The sequence below is a fragment of the Chironomus tepperi genome, unplaced genomic scaffold (assembly GCF_022539635.2).
Source record: "Chironomus tepperi strain 1889 unplaced genomic scaffold, CSIRO-AGI_Ctep_v1 contig_73, whole genome shotgun sequence".
NCBI lineage: Eukaryota > Metazoa > Arthropoda > Insecta > Diptera > Chironomidae > Chironomus > Chironomus tepperi.
The window spans coordinates 1,869,676-1,895,613 of NW_027226195.1; the positions used below are offsets into that span (position 1 = coordinate 1,869,676).

The following is a 25,938-nucleotide window of genomic DNA, read 5'->3' on the forward strand; positions in this document are numbered from 1 at the left end:
CTGCGTGTGGCGATTCCAATAAATATATCAATCTGTCAAGGTTTTTAAGATAAATGTTTGTGAAGATTTCTGAGAAAATTTTCATTAAATTGAAGATGAAAAGTGAAATCATAGAGTTTTTGGGAGCGATTCTTTCATTGAAGTTCCAAGAAAATGTCACGAAAAATTTTTTTAATGTTAAATGACAAGTTTTTCTTGAAAATCACTTTCATTCAAGAATCAGAAAAATATTTTTAAGACTGATTCAATTAGTGAAGGAAAATATCCCTTAAAAAAAGTTTTTATAAAGTAAATTATAGTCTTTGGTCGATGAGAAGAGAGAACTTATAAAAAGGTTATCAGCTTTGAGATTTTGCGTTATAAAAAAAAGCCAAGGCATAAATGTCGTCATTTCACTTTCTGCTTATCTCAATTTGATGCGACCGTGATGCTATGACAACGATTGATGATGCCTTAATGAAGCCATTTGAAATCAGCATTTTTTTTGGGGTCATTTGTAAAATGCCACAACAAATTAATTGAACGGGAAAAAAAGAATGATGGAGGCACGAGGAACTGGGATTTGAAATTTGAGATTTTTTGATTATTAAAAACTTTTTCCTGAGTTTTAACTTTTTTTTTTGGAAAAAGAAATCAATTTTTTTAGACATGATTAAAAAAAAAGTTTACAACTCTTACAAATGCTTGCAGTCAAAATCATAATTAGACAATGTATCATGTTCTATGAAAATGTAATCAATAAGTTACGAGAGAAAATGGAAGAAGATAAATAATTAACAAAAACATTAAATTGAGAGGAAAATTTGAATTGAATTTGAAAAAGATAAGATAATATTTTGGGATGATGAATGTGCTGGATGAAGGGGTGTAGGTGGATCCAAAAAAAGGGGAGGGGGGAGGTTTGACTCTAAAACACCCCGTTGAATACGACTTTGGTTACTTACTTACTTATTCTAGCCATGCTCCTATGTGGAACTTAAGGTAACAACAAAATGCTTTCCATCTGACTCTGTTGCTGGCTCTAGTTCTGTTGCTGGATCATCTAGATGGTACAAACTCTCAGTCAGTACGTTGAGCTGACATTCTTTTATCACTGTTCTGCGCCAAGTAACTTCTGGAGCTAAATTATGACTGACCGCCGTTTTCCTTGCTAAATCCACGTCTTTGATTGAAAAAAGTTCAAAATATTACAAAAAATCTATGAAAAATTGTAAAATGTCGATGTTTTTACAGATTTTTATCTCAAAAACTCTTCCAAATTGAAGAATTTATGTCCTAAGTGCAGTTAATCACTAGCTAGGGTACTCGAACTCATCATCTATATAGGAATGTTGTTCTACATATGGTTTTACACTTTATTATCGTGTTGCTTTGAATTCTTCAGTTTATCTGCACTTTGACACTATTTTAGGCTGTTAAGGGAACATTTGGAAATTACGTAACGTTAAAAATACCATTTTGAGGCCTCTCTACCTCACTAAAATGCTCTGTATCAAAATTATCAACCAAAATTTGAACTCAGTTGCAAAATTGCAACTTATTTCCTCCCATCCACCTTCTCCTAATCGTCACATAATTTCCAATCATTCCCTAACCCATAAATCATCTATAACAAATCATCTCAAATCTCGCAACTACTCAAAACAACCATCCAACCCAAGTGACTCTTTAGAGTACTCTAAAGTGATTATACAGCTAAAACAATCAAACAATTTTATGTACATAAATCAGTGTCATCTTCAAATTTGACATGCAAATTTTTTTTGTGCTGTCTGAAACTTCATGGTCACTTAATCGTAATGAGAATTCCATGCGATTTTTAAAATAGACAAATTGAAAAATCATCAAAAAGTTTGAAAAGAGCTAGAAATTTTTTGAATTATTTGTGCAGAAAATAAAGTGGACGCACATATGGAATTGAAATGAAATGGAATTGATCTTGAAAATATTTTAATTAATTTCTAAATTTATTGAACATTCCATAATTTTTGAGATGAATTTCTTGCATTTTTTTGAATGATAAATATCAAAAATATTTCATATTAAGTTGCATGAATAAATAACAATTTTAATGAAAGAGGAAAATGTAAATTTGTTGGGAAAATGTGCTAATTGGATGTGGGAGTTGGAAAAAATTATGACAGATTCTTTCTAATCTGAATATGTCAAATCATATGTACATTTTAATTAGAGTAAATCAATTTTGAGTTTTTTTATTTTTGAGTCACGATAAGTATTTTTTGATGGATTTAAAAGAGGGTAAAGAATGACATTTGTTAAATTTAATTTGAATGACAATGTTGGGAATGATTTAAAATTTTTGGATTGATGAAATTTAACTTTTTTAAAAAAAATTAAATTTTAAAAGTTCTGAGAAAACTAGAAAAAAACTTTTAAATTGAATTTGATTTCAAAATTTGAAATTTAGCTAAAATTTTAAATTTTTAAAAATCCAACACTTTTTAAGATTTGAATTTAAAATGTAACTTCCTGTAAATTCAAAACTATTTTAAATTTTTTAAAATTATTTTTAAAATGTTTTAAATTTTTTAAACATTCTGAATTTTTTTAAAAATTGTTCAAAATAATTTTTAAATTTTAAACTTTATTTTAAATTGTCTAAAAAATCTTTTTCTAATATATTTCAAATTATTCAATTTATTTTTCTTAATTTCTTACATTTTCATTATTAAATCACTAGAAAATAAGATTCTGAAATTAAAATATATCCAAATTAAAATTTTTAAAATTTCTGAAAACATTAAAAAGATTAATATCAAAAAATTTAAAACAATTTCTTAAAAAGCTAATTTAAATTGAAAATTGAAAGCATTAAAAATTCAATTTAAAGTTTCAAATTTCAAATTCCAAACTTAAAATTCCAAAAAAAAACAATTCTTCACTTTCCACAAACCACAATTTACACCACTAAAACTCAAAATAATTTACAATAATGAAGCAACAAGGACAAAAGGCTTAAAAGTTATGAGCAATAAAGCAAAAAATCATTCCAAACCATTAAAATATGTAAATTTTTATTTACTAATCTTCGAATAATTTATTACTACTCGCATCTTCTCACTTCTTTCATATTTTCCTCTGTCTCTATCTTCTCAGAAATAAAAAAAATACATTTTTTTCTATTTTAATGATGACTATTTTCAACTACAACTACTAAAATATATATTTTCTCATTTTCATATAGTAATTGTGAAATAAATTTAAATTTAAATTAGAAAAGCCTTCAACCTTTCCCCTCATTTGTATGATCTCATACACATGTGTCTTTTATAGCTTTATCCTAATAGATTAATCTCATCAGTGCTACCTTCCTTTTTTCATTATTATTATAACTATTTGCAAGATTAGATTTTTAAATTCTTATTTTGCATATTTTTTGTCTTTTCATAAATGCTACTGTCAAGTGAGAATTTTTATTTATACATTTTTTGAGATTTTTATGTGCGACTTTTCGATGACCTGGTTTATAGACAGCATCAAGTAGTGTTTTCAGTGTCAAACATTATAATAGATTCAAAGATTTTCGCAAGTTTTGAGGAGATTTGAGATTTAAAATTTTAAAGGCGGAGATTAAATTCTTGTTGCTAACTTCAGAGTTCGAAGTCAACTCAAATTTTATAAGGAGTTGAGTCGACCCCGAGTTCTGAATTATTTTGCTGGACGTACAGACCAATTAAAATTTATTGCCTCGCACAGATGATTCCTAAAGCTGGTTCTATCGCTCATATAAATTTTAAACTAGTCCAAGCCCATGGATTAGCTGTAACATGATATATTAGAACAATAATTTGTTACTGTCCTAAAAATTTAAGACTTCTGGGTTTGAATGGTATTTGAATTAGAGTTGATTAAGGCTTTCCATTTCCAGTCTCGAGATTTGTCGAAGAATATCTATTTTAATACGGGACAGGGATTGGATGTGTAGAAAGAACGCTTAAAGAAAGACACATAACTTTGAATTGACAGAAGCTCTCAAACGTTAGATTTTTCTTTAAAAATTCCTTCCACACGGCAATGACCTCACGTATGGTCCAACCAAGAAAGAAAGTATGTGGGTAATCTTGATCTCGAAACCTAGACTATGAGAAACCCTAAAGTTGGTAGGACTCTATTTTCGAGTGGCATCCAGTATAGTCAGTTCAACTTTGGCACTTTAAAGTCAGCTCTAATTGACTTCAACTGTGTCGAACATAAACAATTTCAATAAACACATTTAAAAGCTCCAATTTCCCACATCCATCCTCAAAATCATTTAAAAATCCACAAAGCAAATCTCATTACAATTCATATGATTATTTTAATAGTTTCTCAATTTGTTTCCTGCCCAAAGCATTTAAATAAGAAAAGCAACAACACAGTAGCTTCTCATTGTCATAAAGTGATGTGTAGATGATTGAAAAATTTCTTCATTTTAATGTTTTGACTCATTTCTGTGCTATTTTTAATATTTATGCATGATGATAATTTGAAATATTTTTTTTAACTCGTGTTGCTATTTTATGCCTTTTTGGAGAGAATTCCTTTGACTGTATTTGCAAAATTTAATACAACAACAACAAAATATGAAATAACTGGTAACTGGTACAATATTCTCTGCAGTTGTCTCCCTTCCTCCTCATTTTTAACCACATGGTAAAATATACAGTTAGTCTCTATCTCGTCTATAGACACACAGTGAACCCCTTTTTCCTCACCTCACCCCTTACAAATAGTTATTTTCATTAATATTTATTACCTAGAATTATTAAATTATGTCACCGAGAATTGCGGAGTTGTGGAAAAGTTTTTTTTTTTGGTATTTTTACTTCTGTGTCTCCACAATTTTCCCTCATTGCTCATTTAAATTGTTTATTTTCGCGAATGGAATGTCTGTTGAGATTTTTACTATTTTTTTTTTATTTCTTTAAATTTGTTTAGTGAAAATTTTTTGTTTTCCTTTAAATTGTTTCAATCAGGAAAAAGTTCGTTGCTTTTTCGGTAGTTTTTCTTGTTCTTTATGAACTTTGGATATAAAAGGGTTTAAAAAGAAAATGTATATAAATAAAAAGGTTTGTTAAGAAATTGCATGAGTAATAAGAGTTAAAAAAAAATTGACAAGAAAATTTTTAATACAATTTTCATGCAGAAAAAATGAAGAAATTTTTGAAACAGTCGTAATGAAGTTTGGATTGAAGTTTTTTTTGTTATAGAGTTTTGTGGGATTATGTTGTTTATGGCAAGTTTAAGGTAAAGCTATTTGATGATTGTTTTGTGATTTTTTGAGGATTTAGCTGTTATCTGGGATGATTCATTCGGTTAATTAGGTATGGTTGGGTAGGGTTGTGATGGGGATGGGGTTGGGGTTGGGTTGGGTAGGGTTGGATTGGATTAGATTAAGGGTTGGGTTAGATTGAATTGGATTGGATTTGCTTGAGTTGGGTTGTTTAGGGTTGGATTGGGTTGGATTAGTTTGGACTAAATTGGATTGAATTCATTGATTGGGTTAGTTTCACCTTTTTCTACAATTCATTGAAATTGTTCAACTTTACAACCAATTAAAATACTTTAAACAAAATGAAACGCTACAGAATCGATACCTTAAGAGATATAAATCAAAATGGCATCATTAAAGCAATATGGTTGTCATTTGGTGTTGATATCAGCAACCATGACTGATTTTTGACGGACTCGTAACTGATTGATTCTCTACAATGTTGTATTGACAGTTCAGTTTGTGATTATATCGTCAATTTTCATATTAAAAGTGGAAGACTTAATCTTAGATCACCTTACTTAATATCACTACAACATAGATATCTGGTTCATCCCATGAAGACATACTGCATAGAAATAGCAACAAATTCATCCCCAGGTAGATATAAGTCTGGCCTGAGACCGGATTTAACCGAATCTGAATCTAACCAAGCGTCAGGTTGAACAGTCTAGGATTTTTAACCATTTTCACGCAGTTTGCTTTAAAGGATTGCATTTTCAACAACCATATGATCGGCTATTGCGTGTTCTTCTGTTGCATTCTAAGTGTCATTCGGGTCAGCTTATAATCTCATGTGACCAACTAACCAGACATATAAATAGAAAATTTTTAATCCTATTTTTCCCCTTTTAATTATGCAATTAATTCTAAACACATTTTTCATATAATGTAAATGTGCGCATATTATCGTTAATTTCTTTGACATTAACATTGACTCATTTTTTTTAGTTGTTTCTAAAATGTAACGTCCATTTTACATGCAAAATATTTGTTTTCCATTGCTCCCATTTCACCAGGCTCAATATGTGACTTATATGTTATGTGTCACGTTAGACAATTATTGTTTACCGATGTCGGGTATTACAAAATTATAGGTGGTGGACATAAATTATCATTTCATTTAAATTTATTAGTGTAATTATTTTTAATATAGTTATTTTTCATATAAGGTTTTGATTTAAGGGATTATAAATTGTTTTTAAAATGAATTGTTGCTGTTTTGTTGAGCTGGAAGGAAATTTATTTAAAAATAGCAAAAAGACATTCAAAATGCCTCGCAAACCTCTCCTGTTATATCGATAGCGATCGCTAATTTAATAAGTTTTCCAATTTATTCTCTCCTTTCATTTTTCCTTCAAAAAATGACATTTTTTCAGCCAAAAATTCTTCGCTGCTTTCGTTTATTCTTTTAAAATATTATTTTCTGTCTACTTCATCGTCTGGCGATGTTCCATCATCAAATTTATTCCAATATTCTTCCATCAAAGTCGCAAACACAAAAAAATCACCTGTTACGGCACATAAAAATATACTTCGCAGATTATTGCATGAATAAAAAATATTTAAAAGTCTCTCACGTAAATATCGAAAAAAAGTTTAAGAAAATTGCAATTATTTTCATAATGCACGAAATGAATTCAGAATATTTATAAATAAAATGGTATGAATTCTAAGTGAAAGAAGTCAAAAATAAAGGCAATTTTTGCGTTGTCCAAATTTGATTGACATTTCCTTTATTCAAAATTTGATAATATTTTATGTCTTCAAAATAAAATGCAATGAAATTAATATTTTTATTGAATTTGTTTCGAGGAATTAGTTTCTGAGTGAAATGATTGGATTTTGATGAACTAGGGCATTAGAGTAAGAATGATTGAGGTTCTAATGGCTGCTCGGTCAACATTTTGGGGCGATTTCTTGATTTGCTGCTAGATTAAAAAGCATTCCAGCTATCCTGAAAGACATATTACTGAAAATTCTACCTGAGGTCAGTATGACTCTGGCTCTAGACCATATTCGATTAAACCCCACCTGCCAGTGTAAAGCCATCCTATAGTCCAATTTATGGCCGTTTAGACGTCGTGAACTATATTTCACCAACCACGGTAAACGTACGGTCTAAAATTGAGCCCCAAGCTAGCATGACTCTGCCACTAGTCTAGATTCTATTAAATTGAGTCTGAGCCAATAGTTAAGTCGTCCAGGAGCTCAATATTCAGGCATTTCTCCTCCATGCATCAAATTCTACCTAATTACTCAAATATTCTAATGTAAATCATCATTTAACACAATATAAATTCAAATTCTCCATAAAAAATTAAATAAACTAATTAAAAATCTACACACGATTTAAAAATCATCAGTAGGCTGTTGGGAACACCCAGTAGCAAACTAAATTTCCATACAAATAGAATTCTTGATTTAAATGACATTAAAAATCATGAAAAACCTTCCGTGTAGCATAAAATAATTATCAAAACCTATAAAAGTCACACTAATTACACACTTGATGAATATTATTTGAATATTTCTTAAATAATTTCCTCAAAAGTTCATGTTGCTGCATAAAAAAAAAAGAAAAAATTTCCCGTCGATGTCATACTGACACATATTTTGATCTAATTTATACCTTTTTGCCACTAATTCTCATTCATCTCATTTATGGCTTTAAAGTCTGTAGACACACCAAAATGTCTCATAATAAATTCATTTCGTGTGACTAATTTCACAATCGTTCATTCTTTGACATGAATTTCATTCAATCAAAATCCGCCCACCTGTTAGAATTGTAAATCTTAGATTTGTGCTGTATAAAATGTAAAAAATTAGTCATCGCATAGCTGAGAAGAGATTAATGCATGCGTAAATGCTAGATGATAAACTTTAACATCACCCACAGTTCCCCTCATTTTTTTAGTAAGTTATACACAACATAAACACGATGAAAACATTTCTGATTTAACTAAATTTGCATGTACAAAGGTACTTTGTAGCAGAGCAAGTCACCAGGGAAACTTAGACTTTGATTTTAAAATGCTGATAATCCTCAGAAACATTTGTTAATTTCTTCACCTACATTAAATTTTGCAATTGCCCTACATGGTGTGATTTGATTTATAATCTAGATTCTAGACAGTTGTGTCTTGTTTAAGACTGAAATTGTTGAATTTCTTTTTTGAGATGGATTTGTGGTTGATGCTGAAAGATGATTGCCGTCTAGAATAAATTTTTAGGAACATTGAGAGAATTGTTAATTTACTAGAGTCGGATTTGGTTAAATTACACCGGAGTTACGTTGACCTGAAGACATTCTTTCATATTTTTTGATGTCGTATGTCATTCAAGTTGGATAGTTTGCTAATGACGGCAATCAAAAATGGTATTAACTAACTCAACACCACTTAACCTTGCAACTGTCTGATTGGTCTGTACGTCATTTTTGATTACAATGATCTGCCTCTTAATCTACCCAAATAGCACACCCTGTTAGCTAGATGACCGTTAAGTCGACTCATTAACGGTAAGACGCGAAGTTGTTTAGACGGAAGCAAAACACAGACTCAGAATTACATTACACAATTTTGCAGATGAGTGTCTGAGCCTTGGACAGACCCGTGTTGGCTTATTTCAATCAATTTTAACGGCGCAAAATGTGATTTGCTGCATTGTGTTACTCAAGATCGAAGTCATATGACGTAGAAAAAATGAAAAATCTGCTCATAAGTTGGCATGAACCTGGTTTTGGTCAAAACTAAAGTTCTTATTTTAGGAATTGAGTTGTATGTAATTCGGAAATCATAATACTTAACTCAGTACATTTTAGTACCAGGATCTAAAATCCTAATCGGTACTTTTGACTTTTCTCCATCCTGTACCTTCCTGCTGATACCTGATTGACCCTATTTCATAAAAAAATCTTAATTTAGATTGAAAAATTTATCAATATTTTAAACTTTCACTTAGCACTCTCAAAAGAACCCAACAATTCACTCAATTACTACCTAATAATTCAACTCATATTCCCAATAAACCTGTAACTTTCTTTCCACACTCAACAAAATAATTCTCGTAAAAAACACATCAAAAATGAGTAGATCACCATAACAACATTCCGTAAATGAATTATTCCTCCCAAAATGCCTATTTATCTAATTTTACATGTACATCGTCGCATAAAGAAGAATGAGTTTCATTTTCATTTTCTCATTGTCTATTCGGCATACAGTCTTCAAATCTTCATCTTCTCCTCCTTCAAAATTGTTCCTATACACAAAATCAATTCCTTTAGTAAATCAATTTCTTTTTCATTTTCTCATAGACTTGTTGTTTCGATAATTCTTCTATATCATGACTTGAAATTGAGCAGATGATGAAGAAGTAGAATTGGAATCACGTTTCAAAATCAAACGACATTTCATTAAGGAGTTAAGAACAATTTGTAATAAGAAATGAGATAAAGGAGAATTGAGAGGGCTTGTAAAAGAGCAATTGTTGATGATTGAGTAGAGTTTTGATTTTAAAGTGGTTAGAGCAGGTGCGGAGTTAGGTCTGGGAGTGGGATTAGGGGTCTGAATGCTCAGGTTGCCAATTGACATTCAAATTTGTAAGAATCTTCAAGAATTTACCCAATATTGTTCAAATAACAAGATAAATTCTCAAAATCAATCCCAAGCAGCACAAGGCATTTGCTAAGGCACCAGTAGGTACCCTTGTAATCGGTAAGACGCTACGTTGCCCTGCCGGCTCCGTCACAGCTGATTTTGATCCATTCTTATGGCAAAAAATGCGGCTTGCCAAGAGTGTTGCCCAAGTGTAGCCATATTGTGCTCCTCGGCCTTACTACCTCAACTAACTGATAATCTAATGCCTTAAACACACTCAAATGACGCAACCAAAATTTTCAGCAACCTCATCAAACTAAACAGAACATTCTTAATTTTCTATTCAAATAACGGCAGCACTTACAATGCAGTGTCACAAAATATCATTGCCCAAAGTAAATTATGACCTAATTTAACAAACATTTAATTAACTTTACCACTCAATCAATTAAAATTCATTATTTGTCGTCTAATCTATTCAATATCTGTCAAAAATGTTGAACATTCATTAAATGCTATTGCCTAAGAAGACTCAAAAAAACTGAAAAATGAAGATCAATTGACCATTAAATTCAAACTTTAACGTCACCTCGAATTACCTCAATGAATATGTTTTTTAGAGCCATTGACCGCCATGACCGGCAATTTGTTAAAAAAATGAAAATTTTATTTTAGTATCGCTTGAAAAGAGGAATGGCCTGTGCAGCCACATAATTGATAGTTTCTGAATAACTCACGTTTGGAGAATTTTTTTTGATGCATTTTTGGAGCTTCATCGCGCGAGAGATGGAACATCCAGATGTACATTTCTTTTGGTCACTAAATATGAAAAAAAAAAATGTATTAACAGTAATAAATCAAAAATTTAAGTTTTTTTGGGCATGTGCACATTTGTATTCACATGTGAAATATGCTTGACGTCCATATCGTAATTTTATAATCAAGTAAATATTATCTGATGTGTAGTCGGGTGGCCATTTGGGTTAGGATGAGCATAGAAGCTCTCTGCGGTCGATGGAGACTCTCTAGGGTCGATGGAGACTCTCTAGGGTCGATGGAGACTCTCTAGGGTCGATGGAGACTCTCTAGGGTCGATGGAGACTCTCTAGGGTCGATGGAGACTCTCTAGGGTCGATGGAGACTCTCTAGGGTCGATGGAGACTCTCTAGGGTCGATGGAGACTCTCTAGGGTCGATGGAGACTCTCTAGGGTCGATGGAGACTCTCTAGGGTCGATGGAGACTCTCTAGGGTCGATGGAGACTCTCTAGGGTCGATGGAGACTCTCTAGGGTCGATGGAGACTCTCTAGGGATTGTATAAGCTTTTAGAAATCGATTCAGGTAGTCAATAGGATGACTCAAGACTTAAAATCCCCAAACTTGCACCACTTTCTGGCCATCCATGTGAAAAAAAATCTAAAATAAAAATTTATTTATGAAGTAAAAGGTCAAAATTTAAAGAATTTTATCTCCTCTTTCTCTCCTCATTTTGCCTGTTGTTCATGCTTCTTGCATTTTTTTTTTGTGTACTCCAAACTTTATTACCTTTTTTATTAGATGGTTTTTGATATAGCATTACTGCATCAATCACTTGTCATCAAATTAAAAGATCGTGTAAGAGATAAAAAAGATTCTGTTGTGAGAAATTTATTTTTATGAAATTTATGAGAGATTTTTAATCGGTGATTTTGAGTTTGATGGTTGAGGGGAAGATGCTCTTGTGATAAGAGGTCTTGTGGTGCTTAATACTTAAAACAATGTGGGGGGATTGAGGTGAATTCTATAGAATTTTTGGGAATCTACAATAAAAATCGATTGTTTTAGTCGAATGTTCAGTCACAACTGCTGAAGATCCACAAAACCTTCTTCATTATCATCTTTATGTCCATAATTATGCGCTTCTTACTGTTTCATGCCTTTTCATAAATGAAGTCATCAACTGGATTTAATTCTGATCATTTCTTTTATCATTGGCTACTTGCCACAAAAGAAACATAATAAACACAACACGATAGAGAGTATCACGTTGCGTTATGTCATCAGCTGTATCTCTGTTAGCGTCTTAATGTTTATTACTCGCGTGCGTCTAGATCTTAGCTAATCGTAAATTAATTTATTTTGATTTCTTTTTATGTTCATTTTTTTTTTCGATTTCGGTAGTTGATGATTGTTTGATTTGTGGATTAAGGAAGTAAAAAGTCTTGAACTTCTTCTTTTTTGATGCTTTGATCTTGAATTTGTTTCTTTTATTCATATTTAATAATTTATTTGTTTTCGTTTTGAGTAGGCAATAAACTTATTATTTTACGATTTTTTTTAATACAGCAGGGATTTGAAGGTGTTCAACCTTTGGTGTCTTTTCGTTGTCTATAAGCTGGATTTGAATAGGCTTAATATACTTTTTTGGGAATTAAGTTGTTTGGTTTTTTGAGTATTTTAGGGAAATGATGATGTGACTATGAGCATTAAGTTATACATATGAGAGATTTGAGTCGTGCCGTGGACCTCCTATAAATGGAGATGCCCTTGGCTATTGTCTTACTCGTTTTGTGTGTTCTTAATTTTTAAATATGAGCATCTTGACATCTTGTTGATTTTTAAGAACATTTTATGCATTTCAATCTCTTAAAATGTTTATTGCCTTTAAAAATATTGCAAAAATTGAAATTTTTACAGATCATTGACTTTATGTCCACTTTCGTATGTTCATTCATTCGATTCTGATGTTGAAGCCTTAAGGTTAGGGCTCCAGTTAACTCAATTTAACGATCGGCAGAATGTCTCAGTCCTTAAATTTGGAGTATTTTACTAATTATTAGCATACCATAAAGCATATCTTGAGAAACAATATAATAATCACTTCCTTACAACTAACTAGCCATCTAACTCAACAATTCACTCATAATCACCCCTACTAAACCTCATAAATTCCCAACCACAACACAAAATTCCACTAATTTCCTCAACCAGTTAAGAACTCTCAAAAAATGTCCCAATATTTTCAAATTCTGTGTTAAAATAAGTTTTAAGTGATTAAGCATTCATTGATGATCTGAAAAATGGTACGTGACTCAATCATAAACATTTTCTCTTGTTTTCGTCATCAAAATACTTTTATTTACAAGAGATTGGGGGTTGTTTGGAAGTGATGTTGATTATTATAGAGGGGACAAGCTGTATTGTGGGTAGAGTTGAAACAAAGAGGCGTATGATTAGTGTTTGCATTTGAACTAGCAAAGCTCTGCCTTTGACTTTGACTCAAAACTACCCACATCTAGATAGATAACCTAGAGTTGACAACTCTGAATAAGGATTAGGCACTTCATTGACCAAATTTATTTTCACCAAAACCGAAATCCGAGCAGCACGCTTCAGAAAATCTCGTTAATAGAAGTCAAAAAGAGTCTATAACTGTCGCGACCGTGCCTTCAAAGCACTTTTACATAATTTTCTCACTTTGCCATCAACACAGCAGCTAAGCGATGCCCTAGTGACTATGTTGTGCCTTTTATAAATGAGTCTCTTACCAGGATAGTACAGTTAGTTCATTAGAGCAATGCTATGTCATCCTATTAACGATAAGACCCGATATTGACTTGACGACATCGTGAAAACTGACTTCGAACTTGTTTTGATTTCAAAAACGCGGTTACAGTCAATTTCTGGCATTCAAGCTTAAAAATCCAATTTTAAATCCACACAAAATTCACTTTTAAATCCACATCATTTGTGAATTTCTCAAATTTTTCCTCTCATTTTCCTCTCAACTGTCTATGCGATCCGAAAACAGCAGCACAAAAAAAATAATTTTTTTTTTTAGAAAAATGCAGGAAGGAAACATGAGACGTAAAGAGTCAGAAGAGAAAGAAGCATTCATGTTGTGCTAGCTGTTTTTTTTTGCCATTGAAATTCAATTCGATAGTTCAAGCATCATTAAATCTCATTGCTCTTTTTCATCTTCACTTCAGCTTACTGAACTTTTCATTCTTCTGAATAATAGATTTTATTTCATGCTCACATCAAGCGAGATGACTTGGATGTAAGAGATAATAATTATAAATTCAGATTTTGATGAGGCAACTGTTGGTGGTAACGACCATTATGTCATTGAGTCTGTTTCTATACTGAACATTTTTTAAGAAGGTAATAAAAATATCTCTTAAATGCTCTTTGAAAAATCAGAATGTGTAACATAATAAAACCTAATAAATCAGTTCTAAAAATACATTTCAAGATGCAAAGAAAAACATTTTTTTATTGTATATGGGTCAGCATGACAGCATTCACACTCATTCAACAAAAAATAAAAATGTTCTTTTTTTTTTCATCATTTTTTTTATGCCACAATTGATAATTGAGTGCATAGAAAAATTGAATAAATTGAGATGTGATGATGAGCAATTATCTGATAATGACCGGAGTGACATTATCTTTTGAGGAATTGATTGATTGAAATATAATTGATCCTATTGAGTTTTTGAATAATGTTAAGTGATGACTATTATGTTCAATTTATTATGTTGCATTCTTTGCGATGATTATTGTTGATTGTGATTATAAATTAGCTATTGTTCTGGATTTGTTTGGAGTGTGGATGATTGTGAATTGAGTGGATATAGATTATGATTGGTTTGAATGTCATTGATGAGTTGAGGTGGATAAGTGGACTGGTGGAATTGAAACTGGGATTTTGAAACTTTAGTTTTGCTGTAGTGTCGATTTTGCGGACTTGATTTTGAGTCTCAATTTAAGAAATTCTTGAGACAGAGATGGAGATAATCCTGGAATATCTCAATCTTCAATCTCAATCTTCAATCTCAATCTTCAATCTCAATCTTCAATCTCAATCTTCAATCTCAATCTTCAATCTCAATCTTCAATCTCAATCTTCAATCTCAATCTTCAATCTCAATCTTCAATCTCACAAATTTGATCTTCAATCTCAATCTTCAATCTCAATCTTTAATCTCAATCTTTAATCTCAATCTTCAATCTCAATCTTCAATCGATCTCAATCTTTTTTGAATTGCTTGTTCGGAGAATTCAATCTACAGCAAGACGAAGCAGTCATTTCAATTGTGGATTCCCATTAGAAGTCAGCGTCTGATTTCTGACAACCTCAATACATAAATTAGTCTTCTAACCAGCTCAAATGGTTCGAAAAACTATTAAAACTAGCCTTTAACTGTTTATAACGTCACAAATCGAATTCTGTTCAGCTCAATTGCCTTAAATATGATGTTCTTAACATTAACTGCATCTTAATTTGCAGAAAAATTGAAAAAAGACTTTCTGTCTGTCAGAACAAGTCAAATAAAAGCGTGTAAAAGGTCTTTTAACATGCTATCTGTCTTCCATGAACTGCAATAAATGACAAAATGTTCTTACATGCTCTTTTAAATCCTACATGCTTAACCTTTCCCATCCATCCATAAAATAGATTTTTACACCTCACCTAACCTCCTCAACTATAAAGAATTTATTACAGACAATTTACATAAAGTCATTCGTCATCTGATGATTAAACACAGTAAATCACCATAAAAATAACTCAAAAAAAAAAAAAATAACGATGAGTGTGATTTGCAGCAAATGCATAAAAAAAATAATTGCAAGCATTGTAAAATAAAAAAATCGAAATTCAATTTATGATCTTGTTTGCATATTTTCATTTTTATTTCAATATAGAAACACAAATAAAATATAAAAAATCATATTTCTCGAAATAGCAAGCAGCAAAAAATCCACTCGATGGTGTTGGATTGAAATTGCATATTGATCGAGCCACTTGAAATTCAGTTTTTTTATTTTGTGCTGCTTTATGCGAATTTTTTCTCATTTTCTCTCATATTCCTTGCGAGACTAAAATTGTAAAAACGTTAAGATAACAAAAGAAAATGAATACAAAATATAATGTCAGAATAAATAAAGATGTAAATGATTTGATAAAGGACTTTAAAGGGGATTTATGATGTTGAAATGAAGGGATTATGGTCGGTTGAAGATCAATGTTTATTATTGGAAATATTAAAGAATTTTTTAATGTGTTCAGGGAGGTTTGGTGATGCGCAATGGGATGCAGTAGCGATTTTGAAGGTCGGAGGATGGTTTTTAAGGTCGGGAAGTCCTGAAAATTGGAGATAAGATTTGGTTTTGATTAATTTTGGTTCCTTTTAGAGCTCGAATTTTGTAAAGAGTTGAATCAACTTGAGTCGACTTTTTCATACAAAATCCGAGTTGACTTCTAGCTCTGAATCATATTTTAGTGTTAAAAGACAAGTTTGATCTTGGTGTAATCTATCAAATGTCACAGAATACTTGACAACAACTCAAAATTCAATCCTCAACAACAAACAGGATTGTGTATAGAATAGTCAATAGTCAAATTCGAATTGACTCAAAAATCTTTCAAATCTTCTTCAAAACCAAAGATTTTCTACAAAATCACAAATATTTCTGCAAAAAAATGATACTTCCTGCTCAAAACTCATCAAATCAACTCTTCACACACCCATAAATTCCAAAATGTCTCATCAATAAATTCTTCAAAATGCCATGACACTAACGTACTAAATTCCTCACGCGTTGACTGAATATTATCTCATTTTATTGAATATTATCAAATATGTTTGAATATCATCACAAAATCTGCATTATTATGCAATGATATTAGCCTCAAGTATTATTTATGGCCATAATTCTCCACCCTCAACAAGCGGACTTTGTTTACAGCTTAAAATGTGCTGAATAAGGCAATCTTCAATTATCTTCTGTTCTTTTAAACCAATTCTCACTAAATAATGTCAAATTTCTATTATTGAGTGGGGAGTTGTTTGGTTATGGTGTCTATCATTCATCTAATAATTGCTTTTGTGGTGTCATCATTGAATATAAATTAGATAAATAATTCTAAATTGAATTGCAATCAGAGCTCGAAATCAACTAGGATTTTGTATTAGAATGTCGACTTTATATAAAATCTGAGTTGACTTCAAGCTCTGATTTTAATTGTCTCAAAAAGCAGATAAAGGGTAATCGATCCATAATCCGACACGAGGCTCAAATGATTTATAATGCATCTGGCCCAAAATCCAAGTCATGTCGTGTTGGGACAGAATTTTTTATAGATTTGCCGATTTGTGCTATTCAGGAATATAAATTAGGGTTCGAGAGCGTATTTTGGATCAGAAATTCTCCTTTTTTGCAGAAAATATTCAATTGGCTAGAATTTTTCGTGAAAAAATCCAGTTATTCAGATCTAGAACCCAGCTATGTCCTTGCAAGAAAAACTTGAAGTCGTGGTTTCCTTAAATTCCCAAAACCTAGTTCGTTAAGTCTTGGTCTCGGTATTAGAAACCTTATTTGAGCTATGGGCATCGGAAATCAGTCTTGTGGACAATACCAACAAATATTTCAAAACCCATCATTAATTAAGACCCCAATTCTTCAAATCTTACTATAACATCTGTAAACAGACTAATTTTATAGACATTATTATCATATTTTACGAGTAAATAAATTCGATAAGCAAAATTAAATATAAAGTCATAAAAAAATTTTTATTTCTCCTGTCATCAACATCCGTAAAAATATTTAAAATCTCTTCATGCATTAAAGCTTAATTTGATAATTTGAATTAAATGTTTATAATCTTGTTCAACATTCCATCTTAACACTTTTTTTATTGTATTTTATGAAACCACATCAGTCGCGCATGTGTGTACAAATAATCTCGTGTGAAGAATGAAAAGAATCATTCAACTCTGTTGATGTTTATGAATAGACGTATACACTGTGTCAATGAGTAATAATGAATTAATATCAAAAGAAGAAAAATAGACGAAACATGTTGAATGAAGCCGTGAAATAATTTGTCTATTATTAGCTACTGAACACCTGACATCATATATTCTACAATTTATTACAATTTGTTGTAACTTTATTGCACTTGAATTAATGCAATTTTCTTGTATGCGGTCATACTTTGTTATATTTAAAGTTTTAAAATGAGTCAATAGAATGGAACTTGATAAATTTGCACAATAATAAGTAAATGAAGCGATTTGAAGTGGAAGATAATTTGTATAGAATATTGTGATGTATTCTTAGAAATATTTGTGTCAAGAACTATAGTGTAATTATGATTTGATGAGTCTATTTTGAATAATGAATTGATTTTTGAATGAAAAATCATTGATGGATCAATTGTTTTGTTTGTTTTTGATGATTAAGGGATGAATTTTGAGAATTTAGAGTAATTTGAAGTTGAATCGGCATAATAGCACAGATTCTAGTCGATTAAGAGCTATTGTGTCGATTTACACTATATTGAAACAATTACACGGCTTGAATAGTGAACTGGTACACTTAGTAGGGTCACTAGTGTTCACTTGCAGCGTACAAACTTAATATCAGATAAATCCGACCTCTGATTGTCGAATTTTTGATCAATTAGCAATTTGTGCACAATAATACCTTTAATGGCTCATTTCAGGAATCCAATTGCGATACTTTGACTCATTTAAGTAAAAAAATCACCAAAAAGTCTTCAAAATTTCCTTATCTTTATATCAACAAATCTAATAATTCTCATCATTATCTATCTCCTTTCAGCTTGCAATGATGAACTCGAATTCACATGTAGTGATGGAAGTTGTATTCCAAATGAAGATAAATGTAATCAAGTCAGCGATTGTCCTAATGGAGAAGATGAGGATGATTGTGGTAAGTTTAAAAATTATTTAAATTTTTATATAGGTAATATTATTAAGTTGATAAAGTAAAATATGTAAAATATGTATTAAGTAATATTTTGCACATAACTTAACATAAATTAATTAATTAAATTAGTAAAAAAAACTTATATCTAAAACTTTGGAACTTTGTTCTCGTCTATTCTCAAAATTTTCTTAAAATCTAAAATCAATTTAGAAAATTGTGATGGATTCCAATGTGAGAATGGTGTATGTATAGATCTTGAAAAACGTTGTGATCGTGTAGCTGATTGTCAAAATGGCGAGGACGAAGAATTCTGTAATGAAGGTAGATTTTTAGCTGTAGAATTGGCTAAATTTATTTATTTATTTTTGATATTTTTAAAAATTATATTTTCCCAAAAAAACAAAAAATTGTAGAATTGAGTTTGATTATTTTGAACAATTACTTTTGATTGGCAGCCAAAAAATGGGTTTTTTGAAATTATTAAGGAAGACTTTGTGAGTCGTGAGGGAAATTTTGTTGGATTTGGATATGGATATGAGAATTTATGGGTATTAATCAATGTTCTATAGCAGTGGTGGACAACCTGTGTGTCGAAATTGTTTGAAAATATCAAGAGCAGCATGTTGTGTGCAGTTTTAGTCGTGGATTGCAACCAAAAAGTGCCGCGAACCACAAGAGGTTGCCCACCGCTGTTTAAGCAATTTTACCAATTTAACACAACTTTTTGTGGTTCAATTTGCAATTTTAAGCAACAATCTCTTAACAAACAATTCAATTAATCAATCTATGCCTGAAAAATCCATAAAAGTCCAACAAAAATTCTCTAACAATCCGCAAAAAAAATTATAAAAGCTAAAAATACCTTTTAAAGTGCTTGAAAATTACTAACAGTCAATTTAAATTAATTTTTTTCTCCTCTCTCTTTTGTAAATAACCTTTATGCTGCTTGGATATAAAATATATTTTAAAAAATTATCGCTATTGACCATTTACATGCTTTCCTTACAAATTCTTCATTGAAAAAAACAAAAAAGTAATTAAGAATAGAGTTAAATTTTTTTGTGAACTTGGAAAATTTACATGCGGTGATAATACATGCATTTCAATGACAGCACGTTGTGATGGACGTATTGATTGTCCTAATGATAGAGCGGACGAACAAGATTGTCGTATGTAACAATTTTATTAATGAAGATTGAAGTTCAATTTAAAAATTAATTTAATTAATAATAAATAATTTTAAAAATATATAAAAAAATTTATGCATGCGAACCGAAAATTATTCAGCTTGTGGAGCTCATCAATGGCAATGCGATTATGGTAACTGCATATCGCTATCGAAACGATGTAATGGAAATATTGATTGCACCGACGATATGTCAGATGAGCGAAATTGTCCGAGTAAGTGAAAATAAAGAGAAATTAAATCAATTTTGAGTGTGTAGATAAATAAATTTAAAAAAAACAAAGAAATTCCATCCATAAGACTGAAGATTAAATGTTGCAAGAAAGGTAGGAAAAAATGCATGTCAGATAAATGTCAGTTGTTGCTAATGCGATCAACACGTTCTTGATTGCATCGCATGATGATGCTTGGATGCTCTCTTTTTTGCATGCATGACTTTTTGATTATTTTAATTCAAGAATTTCAAATATTTTTATTCATATTTTATGTGTTAATTTAAAGACAAATTGATAGAGTGGAGATGTGTGGTGATGCTTTGAATTTTAATTAATAATTAGGTGGTTATTTCAATGTTTTTGAGGATGAAATCGATTTTAATAGGCAAAGAGCGTGTTTTGATGTTACAGATAGACCTTTAGGGAACCCAAACGCGGTATTTATGCCTGTAAAGCTTCTAGTGCTTCTAATCTAATCTACAAAGGTCTGGACTTTAGATTGATACTGTCTCAAATTTCTAGTACACATCTAGGCCATCATTGTTGATTCGAGATTGACTTTTCAGAGGAAAATACCCTTCAAATTCCATAAAAATACCTCAATTCCAATAAGTAGCTGATTTATCAGATTTTATCTGAATATCTTCAAATTGATATAAATACCCAAATAGCACAAAATGGTTAGTCGATTCAAAATCCAGCATCAAGTTGGTGTGACTTTGATATTATGTTGGATTTAACTCGAATCTTGTCTCCAATTTGCCAATTTTCAATGCAATACTGTCTTTATCAACAGTGTCCTTCCAAGAGTTCTTTGGTCGTCTATCTGATTTTGTATATTTTCAAAATTTGAATTAAAAACTTGTTTTTGAAGTTTCTTGTCTCGTTAAAGTTCTTTTTTGAAGTTTCTTGGAAGTTTCTGTAAAAAATTTTAAAAATCAATTTCGATTAACCTTCAAATTTCGAATTTATTGTCAGCAGACCCTTCAATTTAAACTACAAAATTTTATTAAAATCCCATAAATAACTCTAAATTTTTCTAAAATTTCTAATCACAAATATTCATAATAATTGAAATATTCAATTGACCTCCGGCTCCAAAAGCATTTCAATGATTTTTAATCATTACATTGAAATATAGAATAATTTGTTAATTAAAATTTACTGCTATAGATTTCAAAATATATGAATAGGTCATGAACTTTCGATTTCAATTTTTTACATTATCAAATTACTTCACTTGACTCTCTCGCACACAACACTTATGATACTGATTTAAATTTATTTATTTTTGTTACTTTAAACTTCATTTGACTCTTTTGGTTTCTTCATTTTAGAGATGATTTGAGATGTAATTTATTATACCCTGAGTATAGATGTGTACTTCATACTTTGTAGGGCATAGACGTCAGTATTTAATAGATTTATGAATTTGTTGCACATGAAATGTTTAGATAAAATTTGAATATTAGGTATTATGTAAGTGCGATTTAGTGCATCTTATAGCAAAATATACCTGGAACTAGGATAGTTTAGTCGGAATTTTAAATTTTAATTTTTTATGAATTTCATATTATTTAAATTTAAAATTTTGAATTTTGATTTAATTAATTTTAAATTGTTATTTTTTTAAAATTTTGAATTTTATTTTTTGAAATTAAAAATTTTGAATTTTAACTTATTTAATTTTAAAAATATGAATTTTAAATTATTCAATTTTAAAAATATGAATTTTATATTATTTAAATTTAAATTTTAGATTTTAAATCTTTTAATTTTAAAAATATAAATTTGAAATTATTAAATTTTACAAAATTCAAATATTTTTATCAATTAAAAATTCTTTTTTTATGCATTTTTTCAAATTTTTCTTTCATAAAATACTTTAAAAATTACTTCATAAACAATAAATTTTCAACAATGTGTAAACTTTTCAAGGTTTATGTAATTACACACTAAGGGACAATTCCCATGAAAGTGAAATTTAAATTTAGCAAAACGAATATGTGTGACAAATTTGAATTTCTAGGTTTGAGCACCATTCATTACTCATTGCTTGCTCAATGTCACAAATAAAGTCTCGAATTTTGATAACAATTTAAAAACTGAGCAAAAAATACATTAAAAATGAAGAAAAGAACAGAATCAAAAGAAGAATAAAATTAATTACAAGCAAAATTTGATGCCCAATGAAAATTGCTGTTACATTGCTGCAAAACATTGACCAAAAACGATCGATTACTGTTGCGCAACATTACCGAAACATTGAAACATTGCGACAATGTTTTGTGGTCAAGGATAAAATTCTGAAGAATTTAAAGCCGATAAATTTTCCAAACTCAACAAAAATTTTGCAATTTTAACTTCCGCTTTTAAATTTAGCCTTAAATACTAATTTGCTTAAAAAAATTTAAACTGATTTTTCTAAAATTTTCTCCAAAAAAAAAAAAAAACTCATTAATAAAGAATCTGGAGTTAGTAATTCTCACTGCAAACTTGGTGAAAGGCATTGCAATTCTGGTCAGTGTATACCGGAACAGTTTTGGTGCAACGGTCGACTTGATTGTGAAGATTTATCGGATGAGAGAAATTGTCGTAAGTTTCTATTATGTGTTAAGCATAAATGGGAAACTGAACGTTTTTTGTGAATTAACCAGCCATGTATTGTGTCATCTGATGCTTTATTTCTTCAATTAACGGCTTTTTGTTGTTGTGAGGTTGGGGTTGGAAGAGTTAAAAATTTATTTTAAAATTTAGAAATTTTTTTCAAATTTTTATATTTATTGAATTGTTGAAATTTATTAATGTTTTGAAATTTATTAAAATTTTTGAAATTTATTAAAATTTTTGAAATTTATTAAAATTTTTGGAATTTATTAAAATTTTGAAATGTATTAAAATTTTGAAATATATTAAAATTTGAAATATATTAAAAAGTTGAAATTAATTCAATTTTTCAAATTTTTTGAATTTTTCAAATTTTTTGAATTTTTCAAATTTTTTGAATTTTTCAAATTTTTTTATGAATTTTTCAAATTTTTCGAATTTTTCAAAATTTTAGAATTTTTTTGAATTTTTTGAATTTTTTAAACTTTTCAAAATTTTTGAATTTTTCAAATTTCTTGAATTTTTTAAATTTTTTTAATTTTTTCAAATTAAAATTTTAAAATTTATTAGAATTTTGAAATTTTAAATTTTTGACTCAAATTAATATAAATTTCCAAAACCTTCAAACTCCAACTTCAATTTGCAGACTTTCTTATTCTGTTTGTTATCGTTGCTCACGGTTGAACTGTCTATAAACTCTACTTCTACCTCTATCAATGTTTTATCTCATTTCTTCATCTTCATCATCTCTCCTGTCCCATCAAATCTCAAAAAAATACTCAGAATATTCGATTCTGACAAAAAAAAATTGGCAAAGGAACCGCCAAATTCACTAACATGTCAACCAATAACTAACATAAAACCCCATTCAGAAATTCATTGTAGCTCATTTTGGACGTATTTTCAAAATTTTGTGTAGTCTTTCCCAAAAGACATTTTTTTTTTCAAAATTTAATTTATTGAAATTTTTTTCTTCTTTTTTCATTTCTGATATTAACTACTGGATTGTACGCGTGGGATTTTTTTTTAATTAACACAAAAATTTTTTCACTTTTAATAAAAATTTTTTGTAAAAAAAATTTAAACTAATTTGCGTGGTGCAGCATGCAAACCTGGAGATTTTCAATGCAATAATAGCGTTTGCATAAAGGGTGAATTTCGGTGTGATGGATTCTTTCATTGTAACGATAGATCTGATGAAGCCAACTGTGGGCCGAGAAGTATGATTTAAACTTTTTTTTTAAGATTTTTTTAAAATTTTTTTTATCATTTTTTGTATGTTTTTGTGACTAACATAGGACGAGGTTTTTTGCTTAGATAAAAAATGAAAAAATTATAAGTAGATATTAAGGGATGATATACTAACAACTTAATTATAATTAACTACTAACGAAATATGGCGCCAAAGTTCACAAAAAACCAAAAGTAAAAATTTGAAAGTCTTTATTATGTCGTTCTATGCCCTTTTTATCCTTATCCCTGAAAAAATTTTGAAAAAAATTATTTGAATGAAATTGAAAATTTTTAGAGAAAGAAATTCAAATTTTTAAAAATTTCAAAAAAAAATTTAAATTTAAAAATTTGAAATTTTTCATTTTACAATTTTGAAATTTTTCAACAAAAAAGTTCTTGAAATTTGAAAACGTTTTTAATTTTTTTAAAAAATTTAAGATTTTTTTGAAATGTTTTTAAAAGTAAATGAAATTGGAAAAAAAATTTAAAACTTTGAAAAATATTAATTCTAAAATTGAAAATTTGAAAAATTTTTAAAAGAAAATTTAAAATTTATAAAACAAAATTTTAAATTTTTAAAAAAAAATTGAAATTTGAATTTCTTAAAAAAAATTTGAATTTTTCAAAAGAAAATTTTAATTTTTAAAACAAAATTTGAAATTTTTAAGGGAAAATTTGAAATTTCAAAGAAAATTTTAAACTTTTAAGTGAAAATTTGAAATTCATAAAAAATTTTTAACTTTCTTTTTAAAAGATTTTAAACTTTTTTTTTTGATTTTTACAATTTAAATTTTTAATTTTTTAATTTTTAAAAATTTAAAATTTTTTAAAAATTTAAATTTGCACTATTTGAAAAAAATTTAAAATTTTAAAAATGAAAAATTTTAGAATTTTTTAAAAAAATTTGAATTTTTTACTCAAAAATTTTCAATTCTCATTCAAAAACCATTAAAATAATTTGTACAAAAGTTCATTATTCACTCATAATTTATTTGTAAATATTATATTTTATACACACACATAAACATCATCACATGCACCCCACAAACAAATAAAAATCAATCAATAAACAAAATCAAACTTGCCATGCACAATGTAGAATGCACAACAGATGAGTTCACATGCAAGTCCGGTAAGTGCATACCCGTATTAACGGTATGCGATGATGTCAAAGATTGTCCAGATGGCGACGATGAAGAAAATTGTGACTGTGCACGCAATGAAGTAAGTAACCAAAAAATTGATCTCATTTCTCACATCAAAAACACAGCATTCATTTACATTTATATCCAAAAAAAAACCAAAATTTTTTTGCACAAATTCTCACATCCGTACTATGTATATAGTTTCGATGTATTCGCGGCGGTACATGCATTCAACAAGAACAGAAATGCGATGGACGTGAAGACTGTCTTGATGGAAGTGATGAATATTCATGTAGTAAGTAATTGTTGAGTCTCTTTAGTTTGTAGATGTTATGTCAATTTATTTGTTAAATTAACACTTTGATGGATTATTGTATCATTCATTTAATGTTTGCTGTGAATAGAATCACTTGATGATTATGTTTTGGGAATTAAAGGAACCAGTTGCCAATTTCTAAGGGCTGTGCTTCTTGGTGTGTTCTTAATGGTCTAAATTGCTAAGGATCATGTGTGTGTTCAGGGACAAGGGTTGAAGGGTTGAATGTCCCTCTCTTTCTGGCTACGCACCCGCTCATTAAGTTCAGTTGGAAGAGGTGATTCTGATTTGAACAATGAAATTTTCTAGAAATTTATTACTTATTTTTGAGAAAATTTCGTTATTCTGTAACGTAATGAGTAGGGTTTTCAATCCCGGGATCAAAATGTATCTAATCCCGGGATTCAATCCCGAGACTGCATATAAATCAATCCCGAAATTGAAAACCCTAGTAATGAGTGAACCACCTCCAAGAATTCCGTCAAATTCGATCATTCATGCAAAATCCAAGTCAACATCGAACTCTGCTCCAAATTATATGTGGCTTCTGAATTCCGATGTGTGCAGTTTGACTCTAGTTTGTCTTAATTCAAATAATTACAGAATCTTATCCTAAAATAGTTCCATTTCATTAATTTTC

The 25,938-nt window shown here is 29.6% G+C and overlaps 1 protein-coding gene across 28 annotated transcripts in view; it reads left to right on the forward strand.

The window, feature by feature from the left end:
- trol (terribly reduced optic lobes) overlaps nt 1–25,938 on the forward strand; it is a 188,114-nt gene that overhangs the window by 120,569 nt on the left and 41,607 nt on the right. For 18 of the 28 annotated variants that reach the window (XM_070653782.1, XM_070653783.1, XM_070653785.1 and 15 more), the window contains 5 exons: nt 18,489–18,599; nt 18,807–18,917; nt 22,464–22,592; nt 24,937–25,061; nt 25,184–25,277. In XM_070653782.1, coding sequence (XP_070509883.1) covers nt 18,489–18,599; nt 18,807–18,917; nt 22,464–22,592; nt 24,937–25,061; nt 25,184–25,277 — 570 coding nt within the window. Of the gene's footprint in view, nt 1–18,488; nt 18,600–18,806; nt 18,918–22,463; nt 22,593–23,707; nt 23,825–24,936; nt 25,062–25,183; nt 25,278–25,938 lie in introns of all 28 variants that reach the window. The other 10 variants (XM_070653802.1, XM_070653804.1, XM_070653811.1 and 7 more) reach the window with 6 other exon arrangements.